Source organism: Tachypleus tridentatus, chromosome 13, assembly GCF_004210375.1.
Source record: "Tachypleus tridentatus isolate NWPU-2018 chromosome 13, ASM421037v1, whole genome shotgun sequence".
Taxonomy (NCBI): Eukaryota; Metazoa; Arthropoda; class Merostomata; order Xiphosura; family Limulidae; genus Tachypleus; species Tachypleus tridentatus.
In genome coordinates, this window is record NC_134837.1 from 31072178 (window position 1) to 31089547 (window position 17370).

A 17370-nucleotide genomic window follows, 5' to 3' on the forward strand; every position below is an offset into this window, starting at 1 on the left:
TTCACTATCAATTGATTTTGTACTTGAAAAACAGTATTGTAGTAATATTAATAACCGATTATCTGTCTTATATCTACCATAAACCAAAAACATTTTTGAATGTTAAAAATTACACCTTACTATTGGTACGTTTAAGTTTAAAAATCAGTTCTTAATTATATGTATCTTCATATCAAATACCGTAATCTTCATTGCTAACACTACTTAAAGTGGGGTTGAACTCTAGAAATAAATGTGGTTACTTACGAGATAATTTTGTTCCAACGGTGATGGCCACCATGCACTCGAAGTTGATACGTCATAATACGTTTTACTGCAAAATCAGTAACATCATTGAATTTTTTCCTTTTTCTAAGAGCATACCGTATTCATTTAACCTATCAGAGCAGAAGAAAAGTCGAGTAGGTCGACTTTCTTGAATTGAGGAGGGTGAAAGTGTATGAGAACATATAAGTAGCTATTAGATATTTAACGCATCGTTACTACCAACATTTTATGAAGTAAAAGATAACCACAAAAAAGTGTTCACAAATTTAACTGCACAAATTCCAAATAAAATTCACAAGTAACCAATGTCTACAGTTGTAATATTTTCTCTTTCGTTAATCGCGAGAAAACACCAAACATATTTAGAACAATTATCATTCTTCCTAAACTTAAGATTGTGTTTGTTTGTAGAGTAAACAACTAACTTAGAGAACTAACGATGTGCCTTAGTTACGTACAAGTTCAGAAAGTCTTACCGACATGGAAGTGGACAATCACATGGGAGGTCGTTAGTCTTAAAGTAATTTAAGACTTCATCCAGACAACAAACTGCAAGAAATAGTTGGTAATATGTTAAACCTCACCTGAAGTTATATTCAATTATCTCAGTGACAGAAAATAATTAAAATTAAATGTAAGATAAAAATACATATGTTATAATTTAGATTAAGTTGATTCTAAATTAATCGATATTTTTTATAACACGTCTATAGGGATCCTCACGGTGGACACAATGCGGAGAGTTGGATTACAGTTTTCCACAGAAAGAAACAAAACATTTCAAGGACAACAAAGGATGATATTCAGTTAGAACTGACTTAGACACCTTTGCTAGATTACTAAAGAGTAAGAGCGTTGTAGAAGTAATATTAGCTCAAAGCTACACTGTATCCCTCACGAGTATCGAAACCCTTAAATTTACCGCTGGAACACTGGAGAATAAATAATAATTAAAAAAAGGCGATACGCAATAATTATTAATAATAAGATAGAAATAGGTGTAATTGATGCCACCCAATTGCCTCTTGCACTAGTGGCCTAGAATTAGGGATGGCGTAAAAGTACCTTGCCTCCGCACTAATAAACGTGCTGTGATGGGATTCCCAACTGGAGGGAGGAACGCCTTAAATTTACAAGATGTTTATATTTGTTTTTGAGGAAGCTGTTTCAATACCTGCAAGCTAAAGTTACACGTGTGATAATTTCGTAATAATAATATGTTTTGGTTCTATAACGTCGAATAAAATAAAATAAGTTTGAGAAGCAGAAAGTGGCGTATTTAAGGTCTACTAAACAACTAAGATTATCTTCTGGTGTATTTACCTTGACTGCGGTTTGACAAATCACAGGATTCCGAAAGGGGGTCAACAGAGAGAAAAGGATCTGTACACCCACATCTGCGAAGACTCTCCAAATGAAGACATTTTTTAATACATGACTGTAATAAACCACAAAAAAAAAAACATGAATTTTAATAAACTAAGGTGTTCTAAATTATATTTATTACCTTAATACATCGTAATAACAGTAACTCGTCTATCATTCCCTGGTCCTTCGTAATGTTTAGATTACATTACTATAAACCAAGACAAAAACATTAACTAAATATATAAATGAGATTACAATGTCACAAGGCGCATTTCTTCCCGAATTTCAGGATATTAAAGAAATGATATATTTTTGGTATTTCATATACATTTAATTTGCAACTACTTACAAGTCTAGTCACAACTTCAAAAACGCATATATTTAGATTTTTTTTAGAACTAGTTTTCTATCAACAGACGTCCAAAGGAAGAGATATGAATAAGTTAAATTTTTAAAACAATGTCCTATAAACGTCTGGACAACATTCTTCTGTGTAAATACGATGGCTAAAGACAACATCTGTTCCTGCAGCTGTGGCATACAAAATCTTTAAATAGGTTGTAAAATTTAAAGCAAAAGGTGTCTCCATACGTTTCTACAGTAATCAGTTAACATAAGTGATCATTGAATATATACTTTATATGTTTCACAAGTTTGTTTTCTGATGTTCTATACGCTGGAAATTCAACACATTCCACAATCGAAAGTGAAACATCAACATTAAAGTATGAGTTAAAGAGACTTTGCGTAAAGCTACACGAGGGCTATCTGCGCTAGCCGTCCCTAATTTAGCAATGTAAGACTAGAGAGAAGGCAGCTAATTATCACCACCCACTGCCAACTCTTCGGCTAATCTTTCACCAATAAATAGTATGATTGGCCATAATAAGACTCCCACGGCTAAAAGGGCGAGCTTGTTTGGCGTGACGGGGATTTGAACACTCGACATTCAAATTGCGAGTCAAGTTCCTTAACTACCTAGCTATGCCGGGTCAAAACGTGTTCAAACTGTCAGTTTTAGAGTTCATTGTGCACGTTCCGTTGCCGAACGAAACGCTCTCCGCACATTGTAGACGTGGTTGAGCTATAAGAGTTGGTGCTGGATGTTGCTGACTAGCTTTCTTCCCTCTTATCCCATGTGTCCAGAATTAGGGACGACAATGTGCAGATAACCCTTGTGTAGTCCTGCGCAAAAATGATGAAGAACGAAACAAACCAAACAGAGCCAGGCCCGGCATGGCCAGGTGGGTTAAGGCGTTCGACTCGTAATATGAGGGTTTCGGGTTCGAATCCCCGTCGCACCAAACATGTTCATCCTTTAAGCCGTGGGGGTGTTATAATATGATGGTCAATCCCACTATTTGTTGGTAAAAGAGTAGCCCAAGAGATGGCTGTGGGTGGTGATGACTGGCTACCTTCCCTCTAGTCTTACACTTAAATTAGAGACGGTTAGCGCAGATAGCCCTCATGTATCTTTGCGCGAAATTCATAATACAAACAAACAGTTGTATCCTTAATAATATTCATATCAATTATTTTATTCATTAGAAGTTAAAAAAGTCAGCTTAAGTTGTGTATTGATGTAATAAGCCAGTTTATTTTATTAAAATATATTCTATTTTTCCTCCTCCTCCCCTCTAATTGTTATTTGTGAAGAAGGACATTTTTTCTTATGATCTTATTTCATGATTCTTTACCATCCAGATCCTTGGTTTGTTGCACACAAAATGAAAAAGTCGTTAGTAATATTTTGGGTTAAGCCTCAGAGTAATAGTAGAATACTCTGACAAAAACCTTTAAGACACGTTTAATAAATTGCAGGGCTCCTATGGAAACGCTTTCATCATTTATGAATAAACATTTCATACGTACGTTACACTAAAATGCTAACAATTAGACATTTGGGAAACAGATATATAATGACTGAAAAAAAATCTTTAATTTTAAATTATGTTCTAACAAAGGTGATATGCTCGTTATAATGCGCACTAGACTTGAAAGATCATTATCCAGTCTAGGGTGCGTCAAAAAACAAAAAGTTGTGACACTCAGTCGCTCGCTTATAATTTGATTCCATTCAATGAAAAAAATATGCTAGCGTAAAAATCAATCCAATACATTAATATTTAGGGGGGTTGCGCAATGCGCACAAAATAACAACGTGCTTCCGGAACCAAACGAAAAGTTGGCAATAGTGAAAGGCTAGCTTCGGCTTTAGACAGAACCCAGATCAGTGACCGAAAAGCCGCGCAAATTTTGCTTTCTTTTGCAGCTCATATTGGACATAATATCGAGGATCTTGCCATTAGCCCAAGTTCCATAAGGAGGAAACGAATTACTAACCGTACTCTTCTAGCAGCTGAATTGAAGGAAAGTTTTTCTCCAAACGTTCCTTTGACATTACATTGGGATGGTAAGCTGATGCCTGACTTGGTTGGCAGAGAGAAGATCGAACGTTTGGCAATTTTAGTTTCAGGTGAAGGTGTAGAGAAGATTCTTTCAGTGCCCAAGATTGATAGTGGGGATGCAAATTCAGTAGCTTCTGAGATCGGATCAGTTTTAGTAGAATGGAATGTAAAGACAGAATTAAATCGCTTTGCTTTGACACCACGGCGACCAATACAGGATCCAAATCTGGCGTCTGTCTGAGGATTGAAATGTTACTTGAACGTGAGCTCTTGCACTTTGCCTGTAGACATCACATTTTGGAGATTCTTCTGAGCTCTGTATTCTCTACTCTCGTGATAGAGACATCAAAATGTCCAGATATTACTTTGTTTTTAAACTTTAAAGATTGTTGGCCTAAAATTAATAAAACTAAGTACATAACAGCAGTAGAAGCAATGCCACTCCGAATACAGCCTTGGAAGGATGATATTATTCAATTTTGTCAGAATCTCCTTCAATCTCATCAACCACGGGACGATTATAAAGAGCTCTTGGAATTAGCTGTCATTTTTCTTGGATCTCTTCCACACGGACGTTCTTCAGTTTCTTTCCGTACTTCTGGTGCTGTACATCGTGCACGATGGATGGCTCGAGCAATATATTCTCTAAAAATTTGGATGTTCCAAGAGGAGTTTGGTAGACTGCAACCACAGCCTGCTTCATCTCGTGTTTCATTTGACGCACATTTCTGCAGCAAACTTGGCGATTTCTGTGTCTTTATAACTAAACATTACTTCCTCTCATGGTTTACAGCTAAGGATGCTTCCGTGGCAGCTCGAAGTGACCTTACACTACTCAAGGAACTTGCATTGCATGAAAATCATATGATTAAGGAATTGGTACAAAGGCAATGAATCAGCATTTATGGTATTTATCTGAGGTTGCAGTTAGGCTTGCACTCTTTGATGACGGTGTAACGAATAGCGACAAACTCAAGATGGTCTCAAATATGAATACCGTGAAAGGATCTCCTAGGACAATTCCACGTTTAACAGTTGATGCTGCAAGCAATGCTGTTTCCAGAAAACTTACAATTTTTTTTACCTCGGCAACGAAGAAAATTTTCTACCATCTGGATATTAGTAGCGCATTTTTATCATTACCACCGAAAGAGTGGAGCGCCTCCGAAGAGTACAAACAAGGAAAGGACAGAGTAAAGAAACCTTTTGTGACAAATGACGCAGCTGAAAGAGGAGTAGCTTTAATTCAACAGCTACATGATTTAATTTTACAAATTTACATCAAAGGGCCGCACCAAGAACGAAGATCAATTTCAGTATATGATTCAGGTGGCAGAAGAACATCGGCGAACATAATGCGAAGGGGGCACGCAAGATAAAACTTCAATGAAATAAATTTTTCTTTCAAGTTTTATGTTTTGCTAATTGTATAATCAATAAATATTAAATAATTTCTTTAAATAATTTAATTACCATTAACAATGTAATGTAGGGTAAATTTAAGGAAAATAGTGAACTTTGCGAGGGATGCGCGACCCCTAAATACTTCGCGATTGAAATGAAACTTTGACTATGTTCTTTTCTTATGCAGTGGCCTGGCATGGCCAAGCGCGTAAGGCGCGCGACTCGTAATCCGAGGGTCGCGGGTTCGCGCCCGCGTCGCGCTAAACATGCTCGCCCTCCCAGCCGTGGGGGTGTATAATGTTACGGTCAATCCCACTATTCGTTGGTAAAAGAGTAGCCCAAGCATTGGCGGTGGGTGGTGATGAGTAGCTGCCTTCCCTCTAGTCTTACACTGCTAAATTAGGAACAACTAGCGCAGATAGCCCTCGAGTAGCTTTGCGCGAAATTCCAAAAAAACAAACAAAAAAAACAAACTCATGCAGTGGCACAACTGAGCAAAAAAATTGGGACATTTTAATTTTTATCCTTCATCCGCTGACGCATCCTACTATTCACGTGCCAGTTATTATATATAATTTGTGAGTATAAAGAAACCAACTGAATGGTTTAACTGAACAAAAATGAAGACGTATTAAAACGCGCAGATGGTTATGTAATCTAATATACTAAATTTTAATTATCAAAATATAGAAGATAGAAAGTAAAAACTTCGATCAATGGTTCTGTTCATCCAATTTCAGTTTTTAGATTCACAATAACGTTTAGATAAATAGCTAGAGAGACAAAAACATAAACGAATAATTATATAAAGCTATTTCTTCCAGCTTTATTTCTAGCATTTTTCTCAAATAAAATCTACATAATTTCTTTATGGGCACGTTCTAGTAGTTCATTTTGCATATATTTCGATAAAAGTATCGGCCTATGAAACATGAGTTAAATTCAAAGTTTCCCTATTTCCGTAAAGTGTTTAATGAAAACATCTAAGAGGCTTAGTTTGAAGTTAGTTGACAGAAACGCCACAACATGCGGTTGTTTTACCTTGAGAAATGTTTAACGTAACTTTTAATGAAAGAAAAGATGACTTTAATATCCATGGAAACCGTGAACACATACTGTGACAATATTCTGCAAGTTTTACAACTCATCAATTTGTTACCAGGATGACATCACTGTCTGACATAATGTTATACTCAATTAACTATACAAACGGAAAGAACCAATGGCGATTAATCTTTCTGATTTTTACTAGAGAGCATTAATTAATAAGAAATTCTCCCAGTGTGACGTAAACTCATACCCAATTATTCCTTATATGTTACTTTTATGACCACCCCCATATAATTACTTGAGAGTGTGAAATGTATTTTTTTTTTTTTTCTCGTATGGTGGTCGCTGCAAAAATGTCACTTCTATTTTCATTTTTATTTTGTAACAGCAAACACTGTAATTTGGTGGAACTGCCTTTTTTCACCAGGGGAATCAAATTAATATCCATTAAAAATGTGAATTCACTAAATATTTGTACATATGAAAAATAAACTATAAAATATATTGGTATTAACAAAACTTACTTCTTGACTACCTGAGGTGAACTTGATGTTTGGTAGGTCACTCTTGTGTGACTTCTTCCCATAACTATGGCAATTGTCATTGAAAGGTGAGGGTAGCCTCGTAATAGTGGTCTAGTAGGAACAACAAGCACGTATTTTATTGGTTGTTTGTATTTTTATAGAAATGGTGATATAAAATTATATAACCAATAAACGAAAATTCTTACTTAACAGTTTTGTATTCAAAAAGTTTTATAGTAAGTGGACTCGAACACAAATATGTCGAGACCATTGTTATTTTTGCATTACACGTCTTATCTACGTTAGAAACAACACTCTGTTTGCAAGAAAACAATTTGATCTTACAATACAAGTGATGGCGCTTTTGTGTATGCATAATAAATATTTCTCATGATTACGCGTCTACCACACATACACACAAAACATTTATCTTTTATATGTTCGTGTCATCAAAGCTCTGTTATGGGAAACAGGAAGGTCGTCTTAATACCGTGAATAGAGACAGAATTTTTGTTTCCTACTTGGGTTATGATCGTATAGTTAGTTACCGAACACCACTTGGGTAATGATCGTATAGTTAGTTACCGAACACCACTTGGGTAATGATCGTATAGTTAGTTACCGAACACCACTTGGGTTATTACCGAACACCACTTGGGTAATGATCGATTACCGAACACCACTTGGGTTATCGTATAGTTAGTTACCGAACACCACTTGGGTAATGATCGTATAGTTAGTTACCGAACACCACTTGGGTAATGATCGTATAGTTAGTTACCGAACACCACTTGGGTAATGATCGTATAGTTAGTTACCGAACACCACTTGGGTAATGATCGTATAGTTAGTTACCGAACACCACTTGGGTAATGATCGTATAGTTAGTTACCGAACACCACTTGGGTAATGATCGTATAGTTAGTTACCGAACACCACTTGGGTAATGATCGTATAGTTAGTTACCGAACACCACTTGGGTAATGATCGTATAGTTAGTTACCGAACACCACTTGGGTAATGATCGTATAGTTAGTTACCGAACACCACTTGGGTAATGATCGTATAGTTAGTTACCGAACACCACTTGGGTAATGATCGTATAGTTAGTTACCGAACACCACTCGTATAGTTAGTTACCGAACACCACTTGGGTAATGATCGTATAGTTAGTTACCGAACACCACTTGGGTAATGATCGTATAGTTAGTTACCGAACACCACTTGGGTAATGATCGTATAGTTAGTTACCGAACACCACTTGGGTAATGATCGTATAGTTAGTTACCGAACACCACTTGGGTAATGATCGTATAGTTAGTTACCGAACACCACTTGGGTAATGATCGTATAGTTAATTACCGAACATAAGCAGTTTCAAAGTGTGCTTGAAACATACAACAAGCGTGACAATAAATTGCGTGCTATAAACATGCAATTAACGTTCACTACCTGTACCAATGGACAGAAAAAAATCACGAAAAGCAAAACGCATGTAAATAATTCAGGTTTTGCATATCACAACTGTAGCCACTTGTAGACTTTATAATCACTCGAGTTTGGCATTGCATGAATAATAACGTTTTAAATAAGATGAAGACAACGTGACATCTTTGAATGTGGTACCAGAACAATTTAAAGATTATATTATTGTAATCATTCTGCTCTGTCGCACTATGGAAACGTCACTTGACTACTTGCAACTAGCCAATTCTGGATTCTGGGAACATTTAATTGTCAAAGTGGGTTAAACACTCTGTTTGATTTCACGTTATCTGTTATGAAACAACGTGTAAACATAGTGTTTACTATGCACTCCCAAAATAAAATAAAAAAAACAATATAAAAATATCATTAAGGAAGTGGTTATGTACCAGTTTAAATATATATATCTTTGAGTTTTGTGTTATTAGTGTAAAAGGTGATTTCATATCATAAAATGCATACGCCAGAATATGAAACTTCACTATTTTACTCCAACTTGGTCGAAAGTTATCTGATTACCAAAACTACGAGGGATTGGGAGATACTTTAAGCGCACTAGGGATTGGGAGATACTTTAAGCGCACTAGGAATTGGGAGATACTTTAAGCGCACTAGGAATCGGGAGATACTTTAAGCGCACTAAATTTGTTGTTGTTTTCAATTAAGCACAAAGCTACTCAATGGGCTATCTGTCCTCTGCTCACTACGAATATCGAAATCCGGATTTTAGCGTTGTAAGTCCGCAGACACACCGCTGAGCCACTAGGGGGCGCGCACTAAATATATAGCCACTTGTAGATTTCCAAGAAATGTTTAACAAAGCTTTAAGTTATAAATATTACATCTAACCTTCCTGAGTTGTTAACATGCGTTAAACAGGTATGTACACCCATGTAATGTGTCTATTTTGTCTGCAGTCCTTGTTGCGTATTAGGAATGACAACGTAATAATATTACGTCATTTGATAAAATCTAGAACATTATATCTAATCTAAAACATTTATATCCTCTACAAGCGATCTACTTGTTAATACCTATATATTGCCATAGATAATTTATCACCTAATTTTCTACAAAAACAAACCACATACGGCTATTAAAACGTATAACAGATGTGGATATCTTCCAACGCCGATACTTCATTAATATTGACGATCAAGTACGATATAACTTAGAACCTAACGGTATTAATACGTCGCACATTGGAGTCTCTGCGAAATGAAATAAATTTATGGACGCTGCGCTTGTTGTTTTGTTTTACACGTAACAGTAGAATTTTTAGCAATTTCTGGTTTACTTGCAATAAACCATGAATGGTTCCGAACTGTTATTGATAAATCAATAGAAATTGCCTGCAATTTAGTTGAGAATAATTATTGTGTGTCTCTTGTGATTCTTAACAGAATCGTATATTACTTGTTTCATTTTTGTATTTTTACAGATAAATATAATGTATGTTTTTATATTCTTCGATTACTCAACTTCATTGTCTCGGATACGCCCTTATGATAACGTTATTTTAACATTCACATTTAGTTTGCCTTTTTCTCTATCCGCAATCGCGTTATTCTAATTCTTTATAAATTATATTTTTAGTGGAAAGCTGTAAGAAAACTGTCTGTTCATTGTCGACTATGACTGGCTAAACCATATGACGTCATTTTTTTAATATTGGAAATATATCTATTCATAATCAACTTTGGTTGGCTGAAACAAATCACCTCAATTATAGAACACAAAAACATTTATTCCGCCAGCTATCGTATCCACTCGCAGATTAACAGCAAAATGGATATTTGTAGTACTCAACTTTGATGTAATAAACAGCAATGAAAAGTCAGTGGTGTCGTATCTTAGTGCATTGTAAAGGGATAAGTACCGTATTATTATACAACGTACAGACCGGGTAAACGCCACACTGTTAAATTCTAGCTCAGAAAAAAATATTATTTTCACTCATTACGAGGCAATTAAATACATTTCAGAAGGTTGTGGTTGTTTGTTGGCATCTACATACTCCCAACCAGTTCATTATAATACAATATAGTGTTTAAACAGTATGGTTCACACGAGAGTATCAACATGTAAATACATGTTTAATAAAGATGCACCAGGAATGGAAACAAAACCTAAATATTTTGTCCGGGAGTGTCTTTGTTTTCATAAGAGAGCTATAGAATAGTTTCACGTCCATAAGATAATGAGAATCGCAACACTATCTTATAGAAATGTAGACAACTTATTACTTGATCGAATCCATTTCAGAAAGTTATATATAGCGTTGAGTTAACACATGGTCTCAACTGGATTTTCTATGTTCCTGACCTGCCATAGCCTGATGGTTAGAGCACCACTCAACTCGTAACCTACGGATTTCGGGTTCAGACCACATCATTGAATATGCTAGCTCTTTCAGTCGTGGGAGCATTATAATGTGATGGTCGATACCACTTTTCTTTGGTGAAAGAGTAGCCTAGTAGTTAGCGGTGGGCAGTGTTAACTAGCAGTCTAGTTTACTAATTCAAAATTAAGAACGTCTAGCACAGATAAACCTCGTGTAGTTTAGTTCGAAATAAAAACGATAAAAAAAAAATCTTGATGAAGCTTGGTAGAATGAACGGTAACTGCCTGTTATAGAGACACAAGTGTAGAAGACGACGTTTCGAAAGTCTTCCACCCTCAGTCTTCAGATCAGGCAGAAGTTTCATCAGAAATACTCTGCCTAAACAAGCTGTCAAACAAAGCAATCTTATTTTCCGACTCAGAACTGAAGAGAAAATTAAACATTTTGTACGAAATGAAATGTTTTTGACAGGCGGGCGAGATGTGTCATATTTCCATACCACTTTACTACAGTGACGTTGTTAGTAAAAATGTCATCTTGGTAACTTTACTTCTACAATATTTTAGTGTGTTTTTCTTTTAAATATTTCCAGATTCACTTCATTTGCAACAGTTTATTCTTTAGTACTGGAAGTCTTAAAACGTTTCTTCTGAGAACAAAAACAATCATTTATTATCTCTTCGTTTCTATGGTATTGTTAGAGTGGAAATTAGTGAAAGGTGTTGTTCACGTACTGCTATCCAACTTTCTCATAAGAATACAGAGTGGTCATTTTGCAATTTGTATTTGATTGGTTAAAAATCAAAGAAGTGTTACTTCTTTGTTCTTTGATTGGGTACAGACGTTTCTTTGTTTGTTTTGAATTTCGCGCCAATCTACACGAGAGCTATCTGTGCCAGCAACCCCTAATTTAGCGGTGTAAGACCACTCAACGTCAACTCTTGGCTACTCTTTTACCAACAAATAGTAAGGTTGAGCGTCACATTATAACGTACTAACGGCTGAAATGGTGAGCATGTTTGGTTGGAGTCAAGCGTCCTAACAGGCTGGTCACGCCAGACCAGGGTACATCTATACATATTTCAATCTTATTATTTGTACCAGTGTTGTCCTGGTCATCACAGAAGTTAGCTTCGGTAGAAGATATGCTTACTCACGTCTTCGTGAAAAAGTCAAATTTCATCAAATGTTGGATTCAAGTGGTTCTATAAACGTAACCGATCATAAAAATGTCGTAAACAAACAATATTATTTCAAATTCAACTGTGTTAGTTTGTGCATCTTAAACGTTACCTTAAATTGAATGATTGAACGTTACCTATGATGATTTTGTCTTTATTTTTCAAACACCAGTGGAACACTGCATCAATATCTTACGGTTATTCTGATTACTGCAGCTGAGACTTATCCACATTTGATTTGAGAATATGACAGTAGCAGATATTTCTTATTTATTTATTGGCCCAGCATGACCACGTGGTTAGGGGCTTTCGACTTGTAATCTGATCGTTGCGGGTTTGAATCCTCGTCCTATCAAACATGCTCGACCTTTCAGTTGTGGGGACTTTGTAATGTAATCCCACTATTCGTGGGTAAAAGAATAGTTCAAGATTTAGCGGTGGGTGGTGATGACTAGCTGCCTTCCCTATAGTTTTACACTGCTACATTAGGGACGAATAGTGCAGATAGCCCTCCTGTGGCTTTGCGTGTAACTCAAAACACAATTTTTAATTTTGTTAAAAATTCACCATTTCTTCACTATGTAAAGCCTATGTTAACATATAAATTTTATCGAACCTATATAATTCAATCACTTTACCACGAGTTATATGAAAAAATAGTTTTAATGGGACTGGCATGGTTTGGAAATAGTGACGATTAATTTGTAAGTCTCCGATCGCAGGTTCAAATCCCATCACCGAGCATGCTCTTTTTGTCAGCCTTGAAGGCGTTGATCTGTGAAAGTCAACCACACCATTCAATTAAAGTAGCCTAAAGGTTGGCAGAAGGTGATTTTGACTAAGTTGCATTATCTCTAGTCTTTCACTTCTCAACTGGGGACGACTAGCGCAAATATCCCTGGAATGGCTTTGGGCGAAATTCAACAAACAAAATAATTACAATGTCAAACGTTATTTTGATAAGGCAAATTGCCCCCACTGGCATAGCGTTAAGTCTGCGTACTCACACCGCTAGAAACCTGGTTTCAATAGCCCATTGTGTAGCTTTGTGCTTAATTCTAAACAAACATACAGCAAATTTTAAGCTCTTTTAGAAATAACAGTTCGTTCGTTTACAGGCTGTAACCCAACAAAGAATTCAGTGCATTCTAATAATTAGAGGCTTAATTTGCGTGGAATATTACAACTGGTTTTATGGCATTAAGTGTGGAATATTAAAACTGGTTTATGGCATTAAGTGTGGAATATTAAAACTGGTTTATGGCATTAAGTGTGGAATATTAAAACTAGTTTATGGCATTAAGTATTTTTAGTCGTGTTTTTAAAATGGTGCTGTCTTCAATCATTGACTTATAAATTAGCTCTTATCTACGTAGGTAGTTTATTTCTGATAATAAGTTTTGGGTAATTAAATAAATTAATTGCTAAATAAATTTTAGATAAACACTAATAATCTAGTAAAACAGTCATACCGCTTGATATCATTTTAGTAAAACAGTCATACCGCTTGATATCATTTTCGTAAAACAGTCATACCGCTTGATATCATTTTAGTAAAACAGTCATACCGCTTGATATCATTTTCGTAAAACAGTCATACCGCTTGATATCATTCTAGTAAAACAGTCATACCGCTTGATATCATTTTCGTAAAACAGTCATACCAGTTGATATTATTCTAGAAAAATCGTCATACCGCTTGATATCATTCTAGTAAAACAGTCATACCGCTTGATATCATTTTCGTAAAACAGTCATACCAGTTGATATTATTCTAGTAAAATCGTCATACCGCTTGATATCATTCTAGTAAAACAGTCATACCGCTTGATATCATTCTAGTAAAACAGTCATATCAGTTGATATTATTCTAGTAAAACAGTCATACCGCTTGATATCATTCTAGTAAAACAGTCATACCGCTTGATATCATTTTCGTAAAACAGTCATACCAGTTGATATTATTCTAGTAAAACAGTCATACCGCTTGATATCATTCTAGTAAAACAGTCATACCGCTTGATATCATTCTAGTAAAACAGTCATATCAGTTGATATTATTCTAGTAAAACAGTCATACCGCTTGATATCATTCTAGTAAAACAGTGATATCAGTTGATATTATTCTAGTAAAACAGTCATACCGCTTGATATCATTTTCGTAAAACAGTCATACCGCTTGATATCATTCTAGTAAAACAGTCATACCGCTTGATATCATTCTAGTAAAACAGTCATACCGCTTGATATCATTCTAGTAAAACAGTCATATCAGTTGATATTATTCTAATAAAACAGTCATACCGCTTGATATCATTCTAGTAAAACAGTCATACCGCTTGATATCATTCTAGTAAAATAGTCACACCGCTTGATATCATTCTAGTAAAACAGTCATACCAGTTGATATTAATCTAGTAAAACAGTCATACCGCTTGATATCATTCTAGTAAAATAGTCACACCGCTTGATATCATTCTAGTAAAACAGTCATACCAGTTGATATTAATCTAGTAAAACAGTCATACCGCTTGATATCATTTTCGTAAAACAGTCATACCAGTTGATATTATTCTAGTGAAACAGTCATACCGCTTGATATCATTTTCGTAAAACAGTCATACCAGTTGATATTATTCTAGTAAAACAGTCATACCGCTTGATATCATTTTCGTAAAACAGTCATACCAGTTGATATTATTCTAGTAAAACAGTCATACCGCTTGATATCATTTTCGTAAAACAGTCATACCAGTTGATATTATTTTAGTAAAACAGTCATACCGCTTGATATCATTACAGAGAAGAAAAAAAAGCTTCAAATTATTATAAAAGGTTTTTAATGAAATACTTAACGCGAACTCGTACGTATGTACTGACTTGTTTAAGAGCAAAAGAACTCTCGAAACCAGGGCTGATGTCATAGCCATCTTCCTCGGGGTTTGCTGGCGTTTGTGGAGGATGGATAACCACACGAAAGCCCAGACTTGGTGACAACACGGTGTACTCGTCAACCTCGAGATCCAGTTCTAGACTCAAACCTAGTGATAAAAAAAACCGCCATTTCTTCAGCTTGGCTTTTACTTTATTAACTGAATGATATGTAGCAGTAAATGTGAAATTGTTTTAACAAATAGCAGGAGAAGCAGCCAGAAAGATGAACAGACATAAAACGTCCATTATCTGATATACATTTAGAGAATACGTGCGCAAACGTCTCTTTGTTGAGCAACCATTTCTGAGCAGGGACTTTCTTGTGTCACCCACAGCATCCCGTATAATCTAGTTGTGTATACTATATATACTGTTCATGTCATTGCCCTGTATTAATCATTATTACACTACGGTACATAATAGTAGTGATATTTCTAGGGCACTTTCCTAGACGTCTTTATATCTAACTTTATACTTTCGGATACAATTTATCTGCTTCTATAGTCACAGTAGCGCTCCAACCCCTGGGAGCATGCGCAGTACTATTTTAGAGGTGTGAATGCACTTATGTTTGTAAAGAAGGTCCTTGAAGTTCCTTTGGAAAATGTTTGATTCAGTGTTTGATGACAAAAGTGACTGTTTTTAGTTTAGCTTTAAATAAATAACTTTTGTCTTGTTTTATGTGCTGTTTAACGTTTCCTTTCGGATGGACCCGGCATGGCGAAGTGTGTTAAGGCGTCCGACTCATAATCCGAGGGTAATGGGTTCGAATCCCGGTCGCACCAAACTTGCTCGCACTTTCAGCCGTAGAGGGGTTATATTGTGATGGTTAATCCCACTATTCGTTGGTAAAAGAGTGGTGGTGGTTGGTGATGACTAGCTGCCTTCCCTCTAGTCTTACACTGCTAAATTAGGGACGGCTAGCACAGATAGCCCTCGAGTAGCTTTGTGCGAAATTCGAAAGAAACCAAATCAAATCGTGAACATGAAATTCATTAAACGATGAAAAATAACAACTTAGAAATAGTATTAAACATATCAATACGTACCGCTGTTGGGCCCTATAGACTGTGTCATTAGGGGTTCATCAGAGTCGTTTTGATAGTTGAAAGTGTAGCAGTTTCCATAATGAAAAGTAAGGAAGCGACTGAAGTTACTGTTGAGAAAAAACATCAAATTTCAAAATTTGCATCCTATATATATGTATCTACACATCAATTAAACCTTCGAATACGTAATTAAGTCGAAAACCGGTGGAGCTTAATTTAATTAATGTATCATACACGTGATGAATTCTAGAACAGAGAAGAATAACTGATGCAGAAAGTCCCTTATAGACGTGTGTGATCTGTGGGATAGTTAAATTACCCCCCTCGTACCACATACATCATGAGATTAATAGATACATCTACTCAGCAGTGCACCAGACATGCATTAATGATCAAATTATCAATTATATAAAAGTAATAATCAAACAAGCGGCATTTTTTGAAACGTTGTGTGCATTATGCAAACAGACACATGCTAATATAAACATAACATAAGTACACCCTAATAAGTACACACATTATGTGATAACTATCCTCTATTTTGTGATATTGTACATATTGTACATAGATCAAGTTCTAATATGAATACATTAATATTAGCACTGAATTATATAACTGCATATCAACATTGAGCGTCCACCACACACACTGTAACAGTTGTTAATGTGTTAACAGTTAACCATAAACACACTATAACAATTGTTAATGTGTTAACAATTAATCCCCACTGTAACAGTTGTTTATGTGTTAAAAATTAACCCCACATACTGTAACAGTTGTAAATAGATTAACATTTAACCATACGCACACTGTAGTATTTGTTAATGTGTTAATAATTAACCACACACATACTGTAACTCATGATAATGTGTTACTAATTAACCATACACACAGTTTAACAGTTGTTAATAGCTTAACACTTAACCATGCACACACTCTAACAGTTGTTAATGTATTGACAATTAACCCCCACACACTATAACACGTGTTATGAATTAACCATACCCACACTGTAACACTTGTTAATGTGTTAACAGTTAACCCCAATACACTCTAACAGTTATTAATGGGTTATCAGTGTGATATTTCTTTAAATATTTCACGTGCTCCATTACTCTCCAGTCTTATAACAACAATAGCTGTCCATTACTCTCCAGTCTTATACCAACAATAGCTGTCCATTACTCCCCAGTCTTATACCAACAATAGCTGTCCATTACTCTCCAGTCTTATACCAACAATAGCTGTCCATTGCTCTTCAGTCTTATACCAACAATAGCTGTCCATTACTCTCCAGTCTTATACCAACAATAGCTGTCCATTACTCTCCAGTCTTATACCAACAATAGCTGTCCA

At 35.6% G+C, this 17370-nt stretch overlaps 1 protein-coding gene across 2 annotated transcripts in view; it reads right to left on the minus strand.

Moving 5' to 3' along the window:
* Positions 1-17370, minus strand: part of LOC143238636 (epithelial sodium channel subunit alpha-like) — a 40989-nt gene that overhangs the window by 7959 nt on the left and 15660 nt on the right. Inside the window, exons 4-9 of one of the 2 annotated variants that reach the window (XM_076479040.1) lie at positions 16015-16121; positions 14912-15072; positions 7022-7132; positions 1591-1705; positions 744-816; positions 247-313 (exon numbers count right to left, since the gene is read on the minus strand). In XM_076479040.1, the coding sequence (XP_076335155.1) occupies positions 247-313; positions 744-816; positions 1591-1705; positions 7022-7132; positions 14912-15072; positions 16015-16121 (634 nt within the window). The remainder of the gene's footprint in view (positions 1-246; positions 314-743; positions 817-1590; positions 1706-7021; positions 7133-14911; positions 15073-16014; positions 16122-17370) is intronic. The other variant, XM_076479041.1, reaches the window with a different exon arrangement.